At 58.8% G+C, this 16,560-nt stretch overlaps 3 protein-coding genes across 3 annotated transcripts; 1 reads left to right on the top strand and 2 right to left on the bottom strand.

The window, feature by feature from the left end:
- Nucleotides 1-2,396: 2,396 nt before the first annotated feature.
- On the top strand, nt 2,397-6,460 carry BESB_023430 (ABC transporter transmembrane region domain-containing protein; the record flags this gene model as incomplete). Its single annotated transcript, XM_029361045.1, has 5 exons — nt 2,397-2,869; nt 3,449-3,706; nt 4,035-4,308; nt 4,662-5,418; nt 5,775-6,460. The coding sequence occupies 5 exons, from the start codon at nt 2,397-2,399 to the stop codon at nt 6,458-6,460; spliced, it is 2,448 nt and encodes an 815-aa protein (XP_029215860.1).
- Nucleotides 6,461-8,758: 2,298 nt separating this feature from the next.
- Nucleotides 8,759-10,114, bottom strand: BESB_023420 (PAN domain-containing protein; the record flags this gene model as incomplete). The annotated part of the gene is made up of 1 exon (XM_029361044.1): nt 8,759-10,114. The coding sequence occupies one exon, from the start codon at nt 10,112-10,114 to the stop codon at nt 8,759-8,761; it is 1,356 nt and encodes a 451-aa protein (XP_029215859.1).
- Nucleotides 10,115-12,826: 2,712 nt separating this feature from the next.
- Nucleotides 12,827-14,149, bottom strand: BESB_023410 (PAN domain-containing protein; the record flags this gene model as incomplete). The annotated part of the gene is made up of 1 exon (XM_029361043.1): nt 12,827-14,149. One exon carries the CDS (start codon nt 14,147-14,149, stop codon nt 12,827-12,829), a length of 1,323 nt encoding a protein of 440 aa, XP_029215858.1.
- Between the last annotated feature and the right edge of the window lie 2,411 nt (nt 14,150-16,560).

Genomic DNA, 16,560 nt, shown 5'->3' with positions numbered 1-16,560 from the left:
GCGCCAGGTGAGAAAAAGCAGCCTTCCTTCTGCTGATTCGCCGAAAATTTCTCCCGAAGAGCGAAGACCTGGCGCACAGGCGGCAGGGTCTTGGCGCGCCTTTTCCCGCTCCTTACCCTCTGGCCGTCACGCCTCACCAAACGCTCCCCTCCGCTGGGCTGCTTGCGCGACGGCGCTAGGGCAGGGCGTCTGAAACCACAAAACAGAAGGATTCTCTATTCGTCCCTCGAACATCTTCACTGGCTCCAGAAAGGAGAGTGTGGGCGCAGGGGCCGCGGAAGATCCACGGAGACACCGGGCGCATAGACGACCCTTGCACAGTCCTCTACTGGGGACCGGCGGACACAATTTTCCATTCTTTCTCCTCTAGAGGCTGAATCGAACTCTCTGATGCAGATGCGCTCCCATATTTGCCTACCGCGCCTGGGAATCAGACAGCGCGTTCGGAAGCCTCCAGCGAACAAATCGCATTTTCACCGTGTCCACAAGGGGTATCGCCACTACACATGCGTAGCACATACACAGATTTGCTTGCGCCCTCGACCCCGATGCTGCAGGCCGGGACCTCTGCCGAAGTCCAGACAGATCGTTAATCCATTTTTTTAATCCAGTTTTTCTCAGAGTTGCGCACACGGAAGCCGAGACACGCCGGGCTAGAATGCGGAGAGATGAGGCACCCATGGATGCTCTGATGTTTGCGTCTGGCGCTGAAGATCGCTGTGGCTTGACGGCCAGCGAGCCGGGGGCCATCAGGCCAGGCCCCGTAGGCCCCGTGACCCCTTTGGCATTGCTTAAGGACATCTGTGTCTACTCTGTGGCGTTGGTTGCTGTAAACACCTCGCATCGTGAATATGTCGGCTAGGCGCCTCCTGTCTCTGCAGAGACAGGAGGCGCCTAGCCGACAGAAGTGCGATGGGGGGTGAGGCGCCAAACTGGCCTGCTGGCGAGAGACTTTCGGCAGCTTCGAATGGCTTCATCGTTCAAGTCGTGTCTTCAGTTACGCCTGAACAGAATGTCTGTGTCTCCTCTGCTCGGTCACATGGAAAACGGCCATGTAACTACGAGAGGCTTTGCTGAGTCTCTACACAAGCGGCGAAAGCATCTCGGTCCCATCGCAGTGACTCGTTCCGTGGGAAGTCTTCTCCTGCTGAAGGCCTGAAGAAGCGTTAAATCGCGACTTCTTTTGCGGGACTGTCCAACCTGAAGCCGCCTCCTCCTCTGTCGGTGTTTCGTCTCCTTTTTTGTGAAGGCGACAGACGAGTTCAGAACCCTAGCTCAGCGGCGTAGCGTCTGCCGTGCCGCCGTCAACAGAGGCAGATTGACGCTCGCGGGGCGCTTCTGCAAATTTGAGTGAATTAGGGCTCCCGGCAGAACACAATAACAGGGAGAAACCGAATAAAATCGCCTTTGTCCCAGTCTCGAGCCATCCTAGAGGCGCCGCTGTCTCTCCGCCGCGCCGCGAGCAGGCACATGCGGCCGCAACCTGGCTGTTCAGACGTTGCTCTGAGTCCACGCTGCTTCTTGCTCGACGCACCTTCCTCATTTCCGCTTTTCGTCCCTGTCCTGCGTTTTTAGGGGACCTTTCTCTCATCAGGCAAGGCGGCTGCCCCCCCGTCTCCGCCGTGTCTCTCTTGGCGGACAGCTCGAAAGCTGAGTTTCGAATGGCGACGGGGCTGTGAGCAGCGACGAAAGCACGCTTTGCGTGTGCAAGATACGCGGCGAACGCGTGGCGGCGTGTCTCCTCAGCGAACCTGGTCTGTGCTATTGTGGCCTCCACGTGAATCTATGTATCTAACTTTCTCTCCGTCGCATTGTTCGCGCTGAAGGCTCTTGGCGGCAGGGGGAGTGGACGCCACGCCACTTTTCCAGTCGTGGCTAAAGCGCATCGAGGCGGCGCCGTGTCGCGATCTTCCTTTTCTTCGTGAAGAAGGCACCAATTCGTCGCGTTGTTTTCTCTCCTCGGTGGGCGTTTGCCTCCCCGCAGCTCGCGATCTTTTCTGCTCATTCGTTGTGCGGCGTCCCTCAAGCTCCCGTTCCTCGTCCTGCCGCTCGTAGCCGGTATCCTCTGTCGACGGGGATCAGCTGCGCGTGTGCACCCGCCGTAGCGTAGAGCGACCTGTTTGTTCAGCTCAAAAGTTTCCTCATCTTCTCACACTTTAACGCGAAGCGATACCCTGCGGCCGCAGATTCCTTCCAGTCTCTCGCTTTGCCAGTCTCTTCCCACGATTTCGAGGCCTCGATCGTCCGTCCCTCTTCGCGCGTATGGCCTCGGGCGTCGCCTCACCTCGTCGCTGGGGGTCGCGCATTATTCGCGTTTGCTGGACGCTCGCGCTCTTTCTGCGCCTGCTGCCTCTCCTTCTCTCTCCATCGACTCTCGATTGGCTTCCCTCGTAGCGATGCCGGGAGTTCTGTCGAAGTCCTCCTCGCCTCCTGCGGCGGCTGAGGGCGCGCCGGCGGCAGGCGTCCTTTTGTCGCTTTTTCGGCGCTGCTGCCCGCCCCAAACGCGCCGGAGGCTCCTTCTCGCTCTCTCTTCGTTGTTCGTCTGCAGCTCGTGCAACCTACTGACTCCCACGCTGTTAGGCATTGCTATCGACTCGGCCTCGAACTCGCCGGCGCAAGGCCTGCCGAGGATCGGTGGGCGTGGAGGCGAAGCGGCGGGATTCTTCGCTGGAATCGGCTCAGTCCTCTCCGGCTTGTGTACCGCCATCGGGCAAGTTCTGACGGGTGGGGGGAAGGAGGCGCTGGAAAACCAGCCCCCCAAAGTTCTCTTCACCTTGATTGCCGGCGTCATTTGCCTCGGCGCGCTCACCAGCTTCATTCGAACCTCGCAACTTGAAACAGCTGAACACGAAATGAGGGCGGAAGTCAGGTGAGACCCGACTCACAGACACACGCAAGGCGGTGCAAAAAGCGGGCAAGAGACATGCGGCAAAGCACGTCGTTGGAAGCTGAGTAGGAAAAGAGAGCGAGCAGGGATCAAATCGCGTCGTTGCGGTCGACCTTGATTTTGCCTCTTTTGAGGCCTCTCCATTTCTTTACGATCTCCACTTACCTATTCTCATACGTCGCTTCTGTCCGCTGTATTTGTATGCCTGTTTTTGGTGCTACGCTCCACCTCTTCGGCGATCGCTGGGTCGACCCTAGATGGTTTATTCGAGCGAGGCCCTTATGAGGAGGAGGGCGCGCTTCACGGCCAAGAGGGAGCAAGGTGCGGCCTCCAGCTCACACGCAGCCTCGGGAAGAGTCTTGCTTCCGCCTATCGAGAGTCGCCCCCAGTTCCGTACCTGCATGCCGTTCCCTACACATAATATATATATGTATATATATGTGAATCTGCATATATGTATGTCTGTGTTTAGCCTGAAGCTCCTTCGATTTCTGTTCTTCGGCTGGTCGCCCCTTCCGCGAGCAAATCTCGCTGGCGTGTGGGGGTTTGCTTTTCTCGCAGGAAGCAGCTCTTCCGCGCGCTGCTGTACTTGCCGCCGTCCTGCGCGCTGCTGCGGTCGCCAGGTCACCTCCTGCCGCTGTTCGTGGAAGACACCGAGGCACTCGTCTCGGCCTTCTCGCAGACGCAGGCGCAGGCTCTTCGATACACCAGCAGCGTCGTCGGCGGCGGCTCCTTGCTGCTTCTCATCTCGCCTCGCGTCACTGCTCTCGCCATTGTCCTCTTGCCGGTCGCAGGCTGGTCGGCGATGCTGCTCGCCAAGTAAGGCGCACGCGAGCCTCGCGCTGCCGCGAACTAGATCTGAATGATTTTTGTTCGCCGGATTCACGTTCTCTTGTGCGTTTCGTGACAAATCTGAGGCACAAGTTAAGCGCGAAAAACATGCGAAGCGGGATGCGTTAAAGGCACCCACCGTAGAAAGAGGAAAGTGGCGGGCGACGGGACTGCTTTCTTGATGCTGGCGCGGGAGGGGGAGGGGGGGCTGGGTAGGAGGGTGCATGCCTGGCGGAGTGGAACCAGTCTGATAAGGACGCGTTGCATGACTGCTTGCAGTTTCGATCCGCGCTTGGTTTTCTGTGCGGTTTTTCAGGCGCCTCCGCCGTTTGCGAGCGCTGCGCGACAAGCAGGTTCAGGATTGCACCGCTTTTCTCTCTGATCGACTCTTCCACGTGAAGACGGTGTATATCCACCAGGAGCAGGAGCAGGAGGCCTATCGCCTACAGGAGAGACAGGAGGAGGCGATCGAGGCGGCGAAGGGTGCCGCGTGGGCGAACGGCTGCTTCTTCGGCGGCCTGTCGCTGTCTATCAACTCCACTGTGCTAGCGCTGCTGACCTACGGCACCGCCCTTGTTAAGAAGGGCCTGGTGAGTCGCGGTGGCGTTTGCGAAGAGCCTGCGCGTCAAAACGGACAAGCCTGTTTGCACAAAAGCGCCTGCTGCGTCGCACGCGCGCGGCCAGATGCGCGATTTCCGGCAGGCGCCGCACACACACGTAGCTGGTTCGGTACAGAGGAGAGATAGACACTCGTGGAGCCCTTGTTCTTTGCCTACCTACACACGCGCAGAGAGACAGGCGAATGCTGTCACCCAGGACGTGAGAGGCAGACGATCTCGGCTCCCACACAGAGGCGGGCCCGGTGTGCGTCGAGAGGGACGCGTCGCATTCCCGAGTGACGGCACTGTGTTTCCCTGCGGCATCGTTCCTGTTTCCTGACCAGCTGTCGTACGGAAGCCTGACTTCGTTCGCGGTCTACTCCTCCATGGTCGGCGTGGGCTTCAGCGGCTTGACGGCTGTCTGCTCTGAGCTGTCGCGTGCGGCTGCAGCGGGGACGCGGATTCACGCAGTGCTGAGCCTCGGAGCCGATCGACGCGGAGAGGGCGGAGAAGAGACGCGCGAAGAAGACCCCGCAGACGAGGAGGCGTCGTCTCTCGGTGTTTTTGCGCAGGCCTCTGCGCTGGAGTCCGCACTGCAGGCAGCCGACGACAAGGAAGGCGCGCGGGGAGAGAAGGCGGGTGCGAAAGCGCCAGCGAGTGCGGAAGACGCGCAGGCCGTCTCGTTTCTGCGGACGCTTGTCGCCTACCACAGAGGCGACTCGACGGCTGAGGAGGTCGCCGAGCGCGTGCGAGGTGCCATTGAGTTCGCAAACATCTCCTTCTCGTACGAAGCGAGCGCCGAGGCTGAGGACTCCCTCGCAGGCTCGCCGCTGGCGTCTCTCCTCCCTGCGACTCCATCTTCTGTAGCCTTTGCAGGCGCGGCGGCTTTGACGACAGCGCAAGACGCCAAAGCGGAGGTGCGCGACCCTGAAGCGGAACGCAGAGAGCACGGGTCGCGGCAGGCGCTCAAAAACATCAACCTGGTCATTCCTGCAGGCTCGGTCGTCGCCATCACGGGAGCCAGCGGCAGCGGCAAGAGCACGCTGCTGAAGCTGCTAACGAAGCAGGTCCACCCGCAGCAGGGTGAAATCACGCTGGACGGTAGGCCTCGAAAAAAGAAAAAAGCGGCCAGACAAAACAACCGTAAAGAATGCTCGCTTGCTGTCAAGCGCATGAATTCCACTGAACACCCCGCCAAACTGTTTAACGCGACTGGGGCCAACGGCGCAGCTGAGGCCAAGTGTTGTCGCCCAGACAGGATGGTTCGGGTGTTTGCGTCTCTGCACTTTGCAGGCGTCAACGTCGAGGCAATTCCCACGAAGCTGCTCCTGCAGAAGCTACTGAGCATCGTCAACACTGACAGCACATCTCTGCTGAACGGCTTGAGCGTCCGGGAAAACATCACTTACGGCGTATGGACGCCTCCCCCCCCCCTCAGGACGAGAACTCGCCCTCAGAGCCCGAGGCACAGTCCAGCGGCGCGGCGGAGACGCCCGCCGCGGAAGAAGATTCGCCTGCGGCTGCGTCGTCGGCCTCATCTGACTCCGCCACGTGTTCAGACGCACTGTTTACGGAGGTGTGCCGGCTATGCAACGCGGAGAGCTTTCTCCTGTCGTCTCCGAAGAAAAGCCGAGAGGACCTACGCGTGGAGGGCGCGGGAACGGGCTTCAGCACCGGCGAGCAGCAGCGCCTGGGGCTGGCGAGAGCCCTGATCAAAAAGGCGAGCGTCCTCGTCCTCGACGAGGCCACTGCACACCTTGACGCGCGAAACGAGCGGATGCTTCTTCAGACGCTGCGTCGCGTCCTCCGCGCGCGCGACGAGGGTGGACAGGTTGAGCAGCAGGACTCAGCGGAAGGCGAGGGCGAGGAGGTGGCGCAGAGGACGGCCAAGCTCCTCAGAGGCGCCGTCAAGACAGTCGTCCTCATCGCACACAGCAAGGCGGCTTTGCAGATGGCAGACACGGTTGTAGTGCTCAGAGACGGAGAGATCATCGAAACTGGGGCCTTTGACGCGCTCATCAAAGCGGACGGAGAGCTCAAGCGCCTGCTGAAACTACACGGCGAACACGAAGAGATCGCAGACGAAGCCGCAGAGGAGCCGCAGGAGCAGTCGCAGCTTTCTTCGTACGGCAGCTGGTGGTAGGTGGTCCAAAACCAGTGCGGACGCAAGCGCCGCCTTCCGTTAGGCACTTGAGTTTTTCAGGAGAGACCTCTCCAGGAGACAGTGAGGCTGCTCTGAGCGGACCTGGCTTCGTGCAGAGGACACAGAAGAAAGCAGAGGCAGGCGAAGCGAGGGCAAGCGCGGGGCCGCTTGCACGGTACAGCCGGCGACGCGGAGGGACGGATGGCGGCGAAAGGAGCACAGGTTACGCCGAGAGCCGTGACAAGGGAGGCCGCCTCGAAATCGAAGTACACCAGTCGCAGAGTTACAGAAAGGGCGCGGCGGCGCAGTCCTTTGCTTTTCGTGCAGCGAGCACCATATTCACGTCTCGATGAAGACGCAGTCCAAATGATGTTGCCAGCGCTGCGACACCGAAGTATTGAAAAGAGAGAAAAGGGAGTAGAGTATGGGTGGATGAAAAGACGCAGGCGCACACTGTCGTCTTTTCCCCTGGTACCGAGGCCAGAAGACCTGACGCATTCGCTGCGTGCTGGGTAATGCTAAACTACAGCTTCATGTGCCAGTGAGAAAACGGAGAAAATTCTTCATGTTGAAGGATGCCCACATGGGGGGGGGGGGGGGGGGGAGGGGGGAGCCAGGGGGGGGGGGTGCCAGCATCGCACCTGGCAGAGCGGTTGACTAATCGAAAACGGTCCACCAGAGCGGGCGTTTATGTGAGTCACGAGCTTGCGTCCCGGCTTGCATGATGTCTTTTGTTATGTGTCGTCTTGTGCGTCTCGTCCGAGGCACGAAGAAAGCGCGCCCATGGGTTCACTCGAGTCTAACGGCGTGCATTGTCTACTGTCGCACTCTGTGCTGTTAGCCACTAGGGAGAGCGCCGGCTGCTCCAAGTCTGTTTCACCCAGGGTCAGGGATGCTAGGAATCCAGGTGTCTGCCTCGTCGGCCCTTACGGCATGTCTTGTAGAGGTCAAGGGAGCCCCGGGTCGGTCACAAACACCGTCTCGCTGGGCGGTGCCCCCACGTTCCATTCGAGCAAGCGAATCACGTGGATGCAGTGTGCGCTGCTGTGTCACAAGATGTTCACTATCTGGAACTCTCCTGTGTTACACCTGATACACGCCATGCTTTTCCTGTGCGTCAATACGAGCACCTCGGTGGCAGCGGGGTGACGAGCTCGCGGCTGTGGAGAGGGAGCCACGCCTGGCCCACGTAAAACTCTACGGCCGCGAAACAGTCGGGTTGTTTCTGTCTGAGCACGAAAGAACTGAGACACGTGGGGAAGCAGGCCGTGCCGCTTGGCCAGGGACCTGCACTGGTTCCAGATAAAAGAAGCGTACGCGCGTGGCTCTTCAATCGCATGCTTCTGCATCGTTCTCCTTGTGCACTTTCGTCGTCAGGGTTAGAACACGGGCTTTAGGGTTCAGGAATCTGCGTTGACGAAGCAGAACTCTGATTGTGCCACATGCTCGCCTGCTCGTAATCTCGTCTCCTAGCGGCGTCTAGAGAAGGGACAGGCAATTTGGTCAGAACCTGTTTGCAGTTCATTCATCTACGGGCTAGAGTGCTCGCAAAGCAGCCACTGAAGGGAACAAGAAAATAGGAGCAGGTGTGTGCTCGCTTTAGCAACGGACTGGTTTCTGACCCGGACACTTTAAAAGGCAAGGTCGTTCTACACAGCTGCGGCACGTCCGCGGCTACCGCTGCGCGATCGTAGGCACGCGTGGCCTAATCAACACGAGAAAGACGCGTGCACGCACTAGTAGTTTGTTAAAAGGAACTAAATACAACTCGAGCCAGTTGCACATGCTGGTACCATCGTGTGGGTGATCGTTTGACATACAACAGAAGGCATCTCAAGCTGGAGACAAAAAATAGCGAACAGATAGCTTCTGTCAACGACGTGTACGGACACCACCGGGCTCACTCAGAAATGGTGCCTCTCCCTCGTCCCCATCAAAAACAAGCAGCAACAGTCGGATTTCTGTGCATTGGCGTGTGCAATTCGTGAGACTCTTCCCTGCGGTGTCACCTGGTTTGCAGCGGGTGGGGGCATGCACGGTATTGACCTCCTCTGCAGTCGCATCCCAGCCCCGTCACTTCACTCCTCTCCTGACTCGGACGACACAGAGTCATCGCAGGCATTCCCTGTGATAGCCCCCCTCCCCCACCGCCGCACATGTGTTTTCCCTCAGCGGTACCAATTTCGCAAAATCAGGGGCCATGCGAGGCGGAAATCAACGACTTGCGGGAGAGTCTACCCGTGGCAGAACTCTCTGTCGTGGTTCATCTGCAATCCCTTAGTGAACTTCCCACCCCTCTCATGTCTTCGTCTCTGCCTCTGCCGTGCCGCACCACTGCCTCGCACCAGCAACTGAGCTTGGGGTGGCGATTTCCGTCCCCTTCGCGGAACTGTCGTACAAGTAGCAAGTTCTGGATGTGCTCGAGAAAGAGAAGTATTCGCAGTTTGCCGTCGATTGACATATGACTTGACAGTCTAGGGCACTGTACATTGCCTTATTGGAAATCTCTCCTTTCTGGTATTTTTGACCGTCTAAAAAGCAGGTCTGGTTGCACGTTCTTGGCCCAGACACGTAGCCTGCGGCTTCTGCGACATTCGAAGCGGCATCACCCTCGAAGAGCTCGCAGACTTTCGACACGCGGTCATAGGAGAAGTACGTGCAAGTCTCGATTCTCTTGCAATGTTTCTGGCACATGTCCGCGTTCTCCACCTCCGCAATTTCCTTGAAGGGCGCTCCGCTGGCTTTACTGTTCTGGGGATGCATACACGAGGTAGCTTTCCACCCAACGATAGTGGGCGGAACGTACGCTGCATCGTTGTCGTTGCACCACTGATTCCCAGTGAGGACGCCCCCGTAGCGCAGTACTCTCTGGTCGTCGGAGTGACTTGCCTTGATGTGGCACATTTTTCCGTAGACATCGTAGACAGTAGCCCGGCACGATTCCTGAGAGCGGCACCAGATGAGGCATTCGAAGGGGCTGTGCATGGCGCGCTCCTGTTGAATATTCTCTGCCTTGCTAGACGCGTCGAGGGCGAAGCAAGAGGAGTTACAGCTGCGAGGCATTCCAATGATACTTGCGCCTTTATCTGTCGACTTGGGTTCCCAAAAGCCAGTCTTTAGGTAACACTTCCTCTCCTGCTTGTTCAACACAGCATGCGAGCAATCATCTCGAGTGCGGCATGCGCGCTGGCAATCCCACTCCGACGCCACCTCAACCCGAGTGTCCACAGTCGTTGCGGCAGAATCCGTGCCCTCTCGAAGGCACGGGAAACTCGAGACAATTTCTTTCAGGGGCGCTTTCACCATCGCAAACGATGAAGCCGCGGCGTCACCGGCGACGGCAATACCCCCGGCGGCGCGGGCAGACCCCAGCGGCCGCGGGGAGACACCTTCAGGAAATCCCTTGGCAGCTTGCGAGAGCGCACGCGCCTCCGACGACAGAAATTTCTGGCGGAATGCCTGAGCACCCAGCGACGGCGACAAGGCTGCACCACCGGAGATGGGGGAGACTGCGTCGACTGCGGGAAGGAAGAGATTGCCCTGGTGCAGTGCGCCACTGGGCAGCAGGCAGAGCGTGAGAAGGAGTGGCAAGGAGCGAGAAAGGAGGAGCCTCGTTCGACGACGGGCACCTGCGGCGTGCGGGAGGTGCGCCATACTGAAAAAACTTTTCAACTGGCTTGCGTCGGTGGAATCGGTTTCCGAACTGAGCCGAAGTCACGCCACCGCCGGGCACACTTTCAGCTCTAGCTTTCGCAGACGGCGCCAAGCCCGGTTTCGTGGAAACAAAAGAGAAGGGAAGGGGGAGGACAGAGGAGAAAATGCTGACGCTGCTGCGTGTGAACTTTGGGAAATGACAGGACAACAGCTCATGTAGAGTAGCGCGCCGGCAGATTCAGCACATCCGCCGACGCGGAGGACTCCGGTGCAGATGGAGGTGCGGCTGCGTGTGGACAGAGGGCTCGCCTCGACGCTGGAGCAAGCGCGCGGTTGAAGGGGGAAAAGGTGCCACACGAACAAGGCGTTCATGGAAGCAAAGCTAGATGCCTTAACAATAAGGCAAATCCGAAGCTAAGACAGCGGTGCTGTGCTATGGACATGAAACAAGTTGGCTGAAGTACTGGGCGGCGAAAGAGTGAGCGCCGAGAATTGGCACGAGAAAGTCCAAGCAGCTCCCGGTGGAGATATATACATCTAAAAAGTCAGAACGGCACAAGAAAGCTCGATGGAGGCACGAGAAGAAGAGATGGGGGAGCCGGGAATGAGCGTGGAAGGCCGTGCACAGCGGGGTGCTGGCCCGTGTGCGGTTGCAGTGAGCGTTCCAGCCGGGAGGAAGGCTGGGTGCTGGATTCTTTTCGCAAACTTGGACTCAAAAATGAGGCAGCCGACGAAACAACGAAGTCACGGCGTTCCTCCCGGGGCTTGAGCGAGGCACCTAAAACTTGGGCACACTCGAGCGCCGCGCGAGGCGACAGTCCCGACGGGCGCGCCTACGCTTCGGCGAGCCTGCGTCCTGGTGCATGTGGACTCACACGGGAAGCGAACTGCTGGAAGTACAGCGTACACGACTGCAGAGGTGACTCTGGAAAGAATCGCGTGTAAACAGGTTTTTGCGGGAGGGATGGCGAGGGCAAGGGACACTGCGGCCGATGGCGCGGCAGGCTCTCGCGGCCGGAGTAGCTAGCAGGTGCCGTGGCGCTAGGGAGGTAACCTCGACGGAAAATGCAGCTGACCCCGGGAAGAAGCAGGGGCAGTGCAAGAAGGCGAAAGCTCGTGCCAACACGAAACAAACGATAAAACCCAGATCTGCGGCGCCGAAGTGCAGAACGCTAGCCGCTCACACCAACCGCGGTGGGCTGGCGGCGAACGGCGTCCGCGTCGTCGTGCACCACTCGTCGTCGGCTCCCGCTCGCTCGCCGCCGCCGTAGTGCCGTCCAGCTCAACTGTCTCTCCGCTCTAGTCCCGCCGCGCGGGCCGGTGCCGGACGGCGGCGTTCCTGTGGCGCGGAACGTTTTCTGTCGGCGCTCCAGATTCTGAGTCGTTGAGCATGCCCAGCCTCTTGTGAAACACGCTGCGCAAGACGCGTCATACTGCCTATTGTTCCCGCTGGCCTGTAGCCGAATGCAGCTGCGGAGCAACGCCGTTTTGGGAAGCGATGCAGCAGTGTGCACCTGATCACATCCGGCGCGTGGCTTGGCATGGAGCCGCGGGGCCACGCCACCGTCGGGGTGTTGGCAGACTACGCGCCTGGTGCCGAGAAAAGATGTAAAAATGCGCGAGAGCGACATGCAGCGCAAACCCGTAGCCCGGATCATGTTCCGTGGGACGTTGCGCCCCCGTCGTATTGACAGGCGCCCTCAATTATTTAGCGTTTTTCGACCTAGAGTCTACACCGTCCGCGAAAGGCGTCCTTCGAATTGCTGGGGGGCGTAGTCACGACTCTGATTTACCTGTCGGTGTCTCTGTATGTGTTAGCCTCCACTGCGCGTGCGGCTGAGTTATCCAAGTGCCTGCAAGAACGCTAGCGAGAGGGTTTTCTTCTGTGTAGAACGCCCGTGAACATGTTTTCTCAGCAACGCAAGGCGGGTCATGGCTATAAGCGAAGCCGCCTGCCCACCCCCTGCGAAAGCTGCCGAGTTTCCCGCTCCCTTCTTCCATGCTGCTCAGCGTGCGACTGGGCCATGGCTGGGGAGACCCTTGCGTCATCCGAAGAGCTTCATGCCGTAGCGGCTCACTCACGAAAATACGGTCTGGCGACAACGCGAGAGTTAGCGACAGTTGCACAGCCAAAACCGGTGCTCCGCATGATTGATGGCCGCTGGCATGAGGTCACTGCAACGAACAACTATAAAACATGAACCATCCCTTGCAGAGCTCACGTACCATGTGCGAGTGCGCCGTCTTCACACGACCTCGACTGTGGAAGACTGGCGCCCAGCGGCGATTTCGAACTGGGGACACACATGCAAAGAGACACCCGCTAGCCACTCAGTGCCCGACAAGCTCGGGCTTGTTCAAAAATGCCTGCCCTCACTGAAACAAACTGTTGTCGTGTATCCATGCGGCGTCTGCAGCACGTACTCAAACGTACTCAAAGGAAATCGCATTCCTACCCCGCCACTCCCTGGTGTGTGATGACTAGGCCGCTGCTGCTCCCGGCGTCGTTATCAGTGTGCGATAATAGAGACTCCCCTCAGGCTGCGGCGCTACCGGCGCCGGTAAGGAGCTTCACTTCCCGCGCAAGCAGCAAATGAACGCCACCAACGCTCCGCATTCCGGAGTATGGCCGTCTGCCAGTCTCGCTTCTGCATTCGCACATGAGCGTGCGGCGCCCAAATTCCGCTGCTGCTTTTTGAAGCACCCGCAGGTTCAACTGCACCATGCCTTGGGTCCAGATATGGAGTTTTTGGTGACGAGTTCGGTGCTTTTCGCAGTTCCGTCGAACAGCTGACAGTTTCTGGTTGCCCTGCTGTATGAGAAAAACTCGCATGCGGGGGTCGTGCCGCACCAGACCTGGCAATCCAGAGCACTATACAGAGTTTTGTTGTCGATCTCGCCTTTCTGGTACCTCTGGCCTTCCAAGAAGCATGTCTGCGTGCACGTCCGCGGGCCCGCGACGTAGCCGTCTTCTTGGGTCACTTCGAAGGCTGGTCCGGCGAAAAGCTGACACATTTTGGAGTTCCGGTCGAATGAGAAGTACGTGCAGGTCTGCAACTTCTTGCACTGCTTCTGGCACGCGTCGGCATTCTTGGTGTCTGCAAGTTCCTTCACCGGCGTTCCTCCCGCCTTTTTGTTTTGTGGGTGCATACACAAGCCCGCCGACCAGCCCTGACCGACGGGCGGGACGTAGTCGGAGTCGTCATCTGTGCACCATTCCCGCGTCGACAACAGAAACCCGGCCCCGTCGTGCATCTTTGCTTTGCCGTCATCTCCCTTGAGCCAGCACCTCCTATCGAATATGTTGTAGAGAAAGTACTTGCACGCGTCTTGCGTTCGGCACCAGATGAGGCACTCGAAGGGGCTGTGCAGGACGCGATGAGGCTGGATGTCGCCTGCACTGGTGTTCTTATCCTTCCAGATACATTCCGAATTGCAGCTGCGCGGCACCCCAACGACGTCGCTGTCTCCATTTTTCACCTCCCAAAATCCTGTTTTGAGGTAACACATCCTCTCCCGCTTGTTCAACACAGCATGCGAGCAATCCCCGCGAGTGCGGCATGCGCGCTGGCAATCCCTCGCGGATGTAACCTCAACCTGCGCCTCGACCGTCGTTGCAGACGAATCTGAGCCCTCGCGGACGCATGCGTAGATTGAGTCAATATCGCCTCCTCTCGCTCTAACCATTGCAAACGATGAAGCCGCGGCGTCACCGGCGACGGCAATACCCCCGGCGGCGCGGGCAGACCCCAGCGGCCGCGGGGAGACACCTTCAGGAAATCCCTTGGCAGCTTGCGAGAGCGCACGCGCCTCCGACGACAGAAATTTCTGGCGGAATGCCTGAGCACCCCGCGACGGCGACAAGGCTGCACCACCGGAGATGGGGGAGACTGCGTCGACTGCGGGAAGGAAGAGATTGCCCTGGTGCAGTGCGCCACTGGGCAGCAGGCAGAGCGTGAGAAGGAGTGGCAAGGAGCGAGAAAGGAGGAGCCTCGTTCGACGACGGGCACCTGCGGCGTGCGGGAGGTGCGCCATACTGAAAAAACTTTTCAACTGGCTTGCGTCGGTGGAATCGGTTTCCGAACTGAGCCGAAGTCACGCCACCGCCGGGCACACTTTCAGCTCTAGCTTTCGCAGACGGCGCCAAGCCCGGTTTCGTGGAAACAAAAGAGAAGGGAAGGGGGAGGACAGAGGAGAAAATGCTGACGCTGCTGCGTGTGAACTTTGGGAAATGACAGGACAACAGCTCATGTAGAGTAGCGCGCCGGCAGATTCAGCACATCCGCCGACGCGGAGGACTCCGGTGCAGATGGAGGTACGGCTGCGTGTGGACAGAGGGCTCGCCTCGACGCTGGAGCAAGCGCGCGGTTGAAGGGGGAAAAGGTGCCACACGAACAAGGCGTTCATGGAAGCAAAGCTAGATGCATTCATGACACGCGTATACTTTACAGTTTGGCGGGCTGCGGCGTACACCGCCGAAAAATGGGAGCGGCTTCGATGCCGGAGACTTCTCGCGATCTGGCTCGCGTGGCAACAGGTGAGGAGGTCAGTTTGGTGCACTTTGGACAGGAAGGACAGGGGCAAGATGAATTCCAAGACCATGAAAACGACGATGCGGATGAACGAGACTCGAAGGGAGTCTGGCATCGAGGGTACGATGACTCGACTGAACTCGTCGCCGGTGTGCCAGTTAGCCAGCCACGGGCCTGCAAATGAGGCCTCGAGCCGCCCGTTCGGCAGGGAAAAGAAGGGCACAAGAAAAAACAAAGGCACCGCGCCGCATCATAACGCACAAAACAAAATGCGAAGTACGGAGAGCTTGTGCAGGTGAAACGTGTGACCGGCTGTCGATGCAGCGCCGCGCCCGAGTTGCGGCTCGTTGTTGCCCCGTGCCCGCGCCGGCGCTGCGGCAGAGTCCACAGCAGCTCCACTGTTGCAGTCTCTAGCCATCTGGCTGAACGCTCGTGTGACCATGCCGTCAAGCTCGGGCATGTGCCGCCAGCGCAGTGGGGAAACGGTGAAAAATTACTACAACCGCTTTTCGAACGGCGTCTGCGTCGAATCCCCGTGCTTCGCGGCCGTAAAACTGTCCTTGCTGGATGCAGAAGCACGGCGCGGCGAACGCAATCCGAACACCATGTATATGCCGCTGCCCTGACGGTCCTGACTGTCCTGTAGATAGTCCCGGAAAGTGAGCCGTGCTGCCTACCACAAGGGACTTCATCGGACAGTGATATCTCATAAACGCGTGCTTTGCCTCCCTCAGAAGGCATCCTAGATGCTTCCTGTCCTTTACCCCGAAAGAGCGAAACGTGCGGGGCGGATATCCGCAACCGCAAGTGACCGGCAAGCCTGCATGTTCACCTGGAAGTCTTCCGGCTCTTCAAAAGGAGGCACCCGCAGTTGCTGCGGGACGGGGAATAAGTCCTCCAGCTCCTGTCGCAGACCAGCCATGCTCAACAAAAGAAATGCCGTTGGCAGTCAACTTGGTCGCGGTGACAACCACAAGCGAGGCGGGGTATAATGCAACGGTGGCACGAGCCGGAGCGGGTTCCACGCCGCGGTACACCGGGATAGGCTACAAGCAGACTCTGAAGTGATGATTTGTGTATTTTTCAAGTCGTCAGCAATTCCAACCTAGCGACGGACGTTTTAGGGGACTTCAACACGCGGGGAGCCGGGCACGCCAGCGCCGGAAGCTAGATTGTGAACGGGAATATCAAAACATATCAGGTCCCTACCTAACTGCCCTTGTGGCGTTGACCCGTGTAAGGAAATCAATTGTAGAAATGATTACCCTGGCTTCCAGATTGTGCAAGAGTCCTCTAGATTCTGAACAGCTTGCCTGGCGACATCAGGCCGCTGCCTTTCAGAGGTTGCGGACGATACTCGTTTCGAGGAGTGACGCTGTGGGTAACGAGCGACGCGACAACACCACAGCCATATACGATATGCGGGTTGTTGTGGAGCTATTCATGCGGGCGTCTACCGTGGACAGAGTGCGAGGATTCGTCGCAAATGTTGAGCAGCGTAGTCTGCAGCACTCTTCGGTTCTGCTTGCCGGGGCGACGGTACCACGTCGAATGCGATAGGGATTAGCACCGCCCGTGACGGTAGGTGACGAGAACCGCCATCCACGACAGTCTTCACGTTCCACAGAGAGAAGCTCACCTTCACGCACGCCACGTATGCATTAGGCAGCGCTGTTTGTCGAGGCCCGTGGGGTGCAGAGATATGCTGTCCACGGAGGGCATGGTTAGACCCTGGCAAGACTGATTCAGTGATAGTACGAGACCGTGTGGGGGTCGTCTATTGTGCTTTCGCCTACATATGCTAGTGTGAACAGAACTTTCATTGGCGCCCGCATAACCGCGGCGAACTCCCCAGTATCGAGCGTGGCTGTTCGCCTAGGGAATAACTCGCTTTCTCTTTCGCCATTCTGCAAC

The sequence above is a fragment of the Besnoitia besnoiti genome, chromosome XII, assembly GCF_002563875.1.
Source record: "Besnoitia besnoiti strain Bb-Ger1 chromosome XII, whole genome shotgun sequence".
In the NCBI taxonomy this organism is placed as follows: Eukaryota; Apicomplexa; class Conoidasida; order Eucoccidiorida; family Sarcocystidae; genus Besnoitia; species Besnoitia besnoiti.
This window is presented reverse-complemented; position numbering and strand designations above follow the sequence as displayed.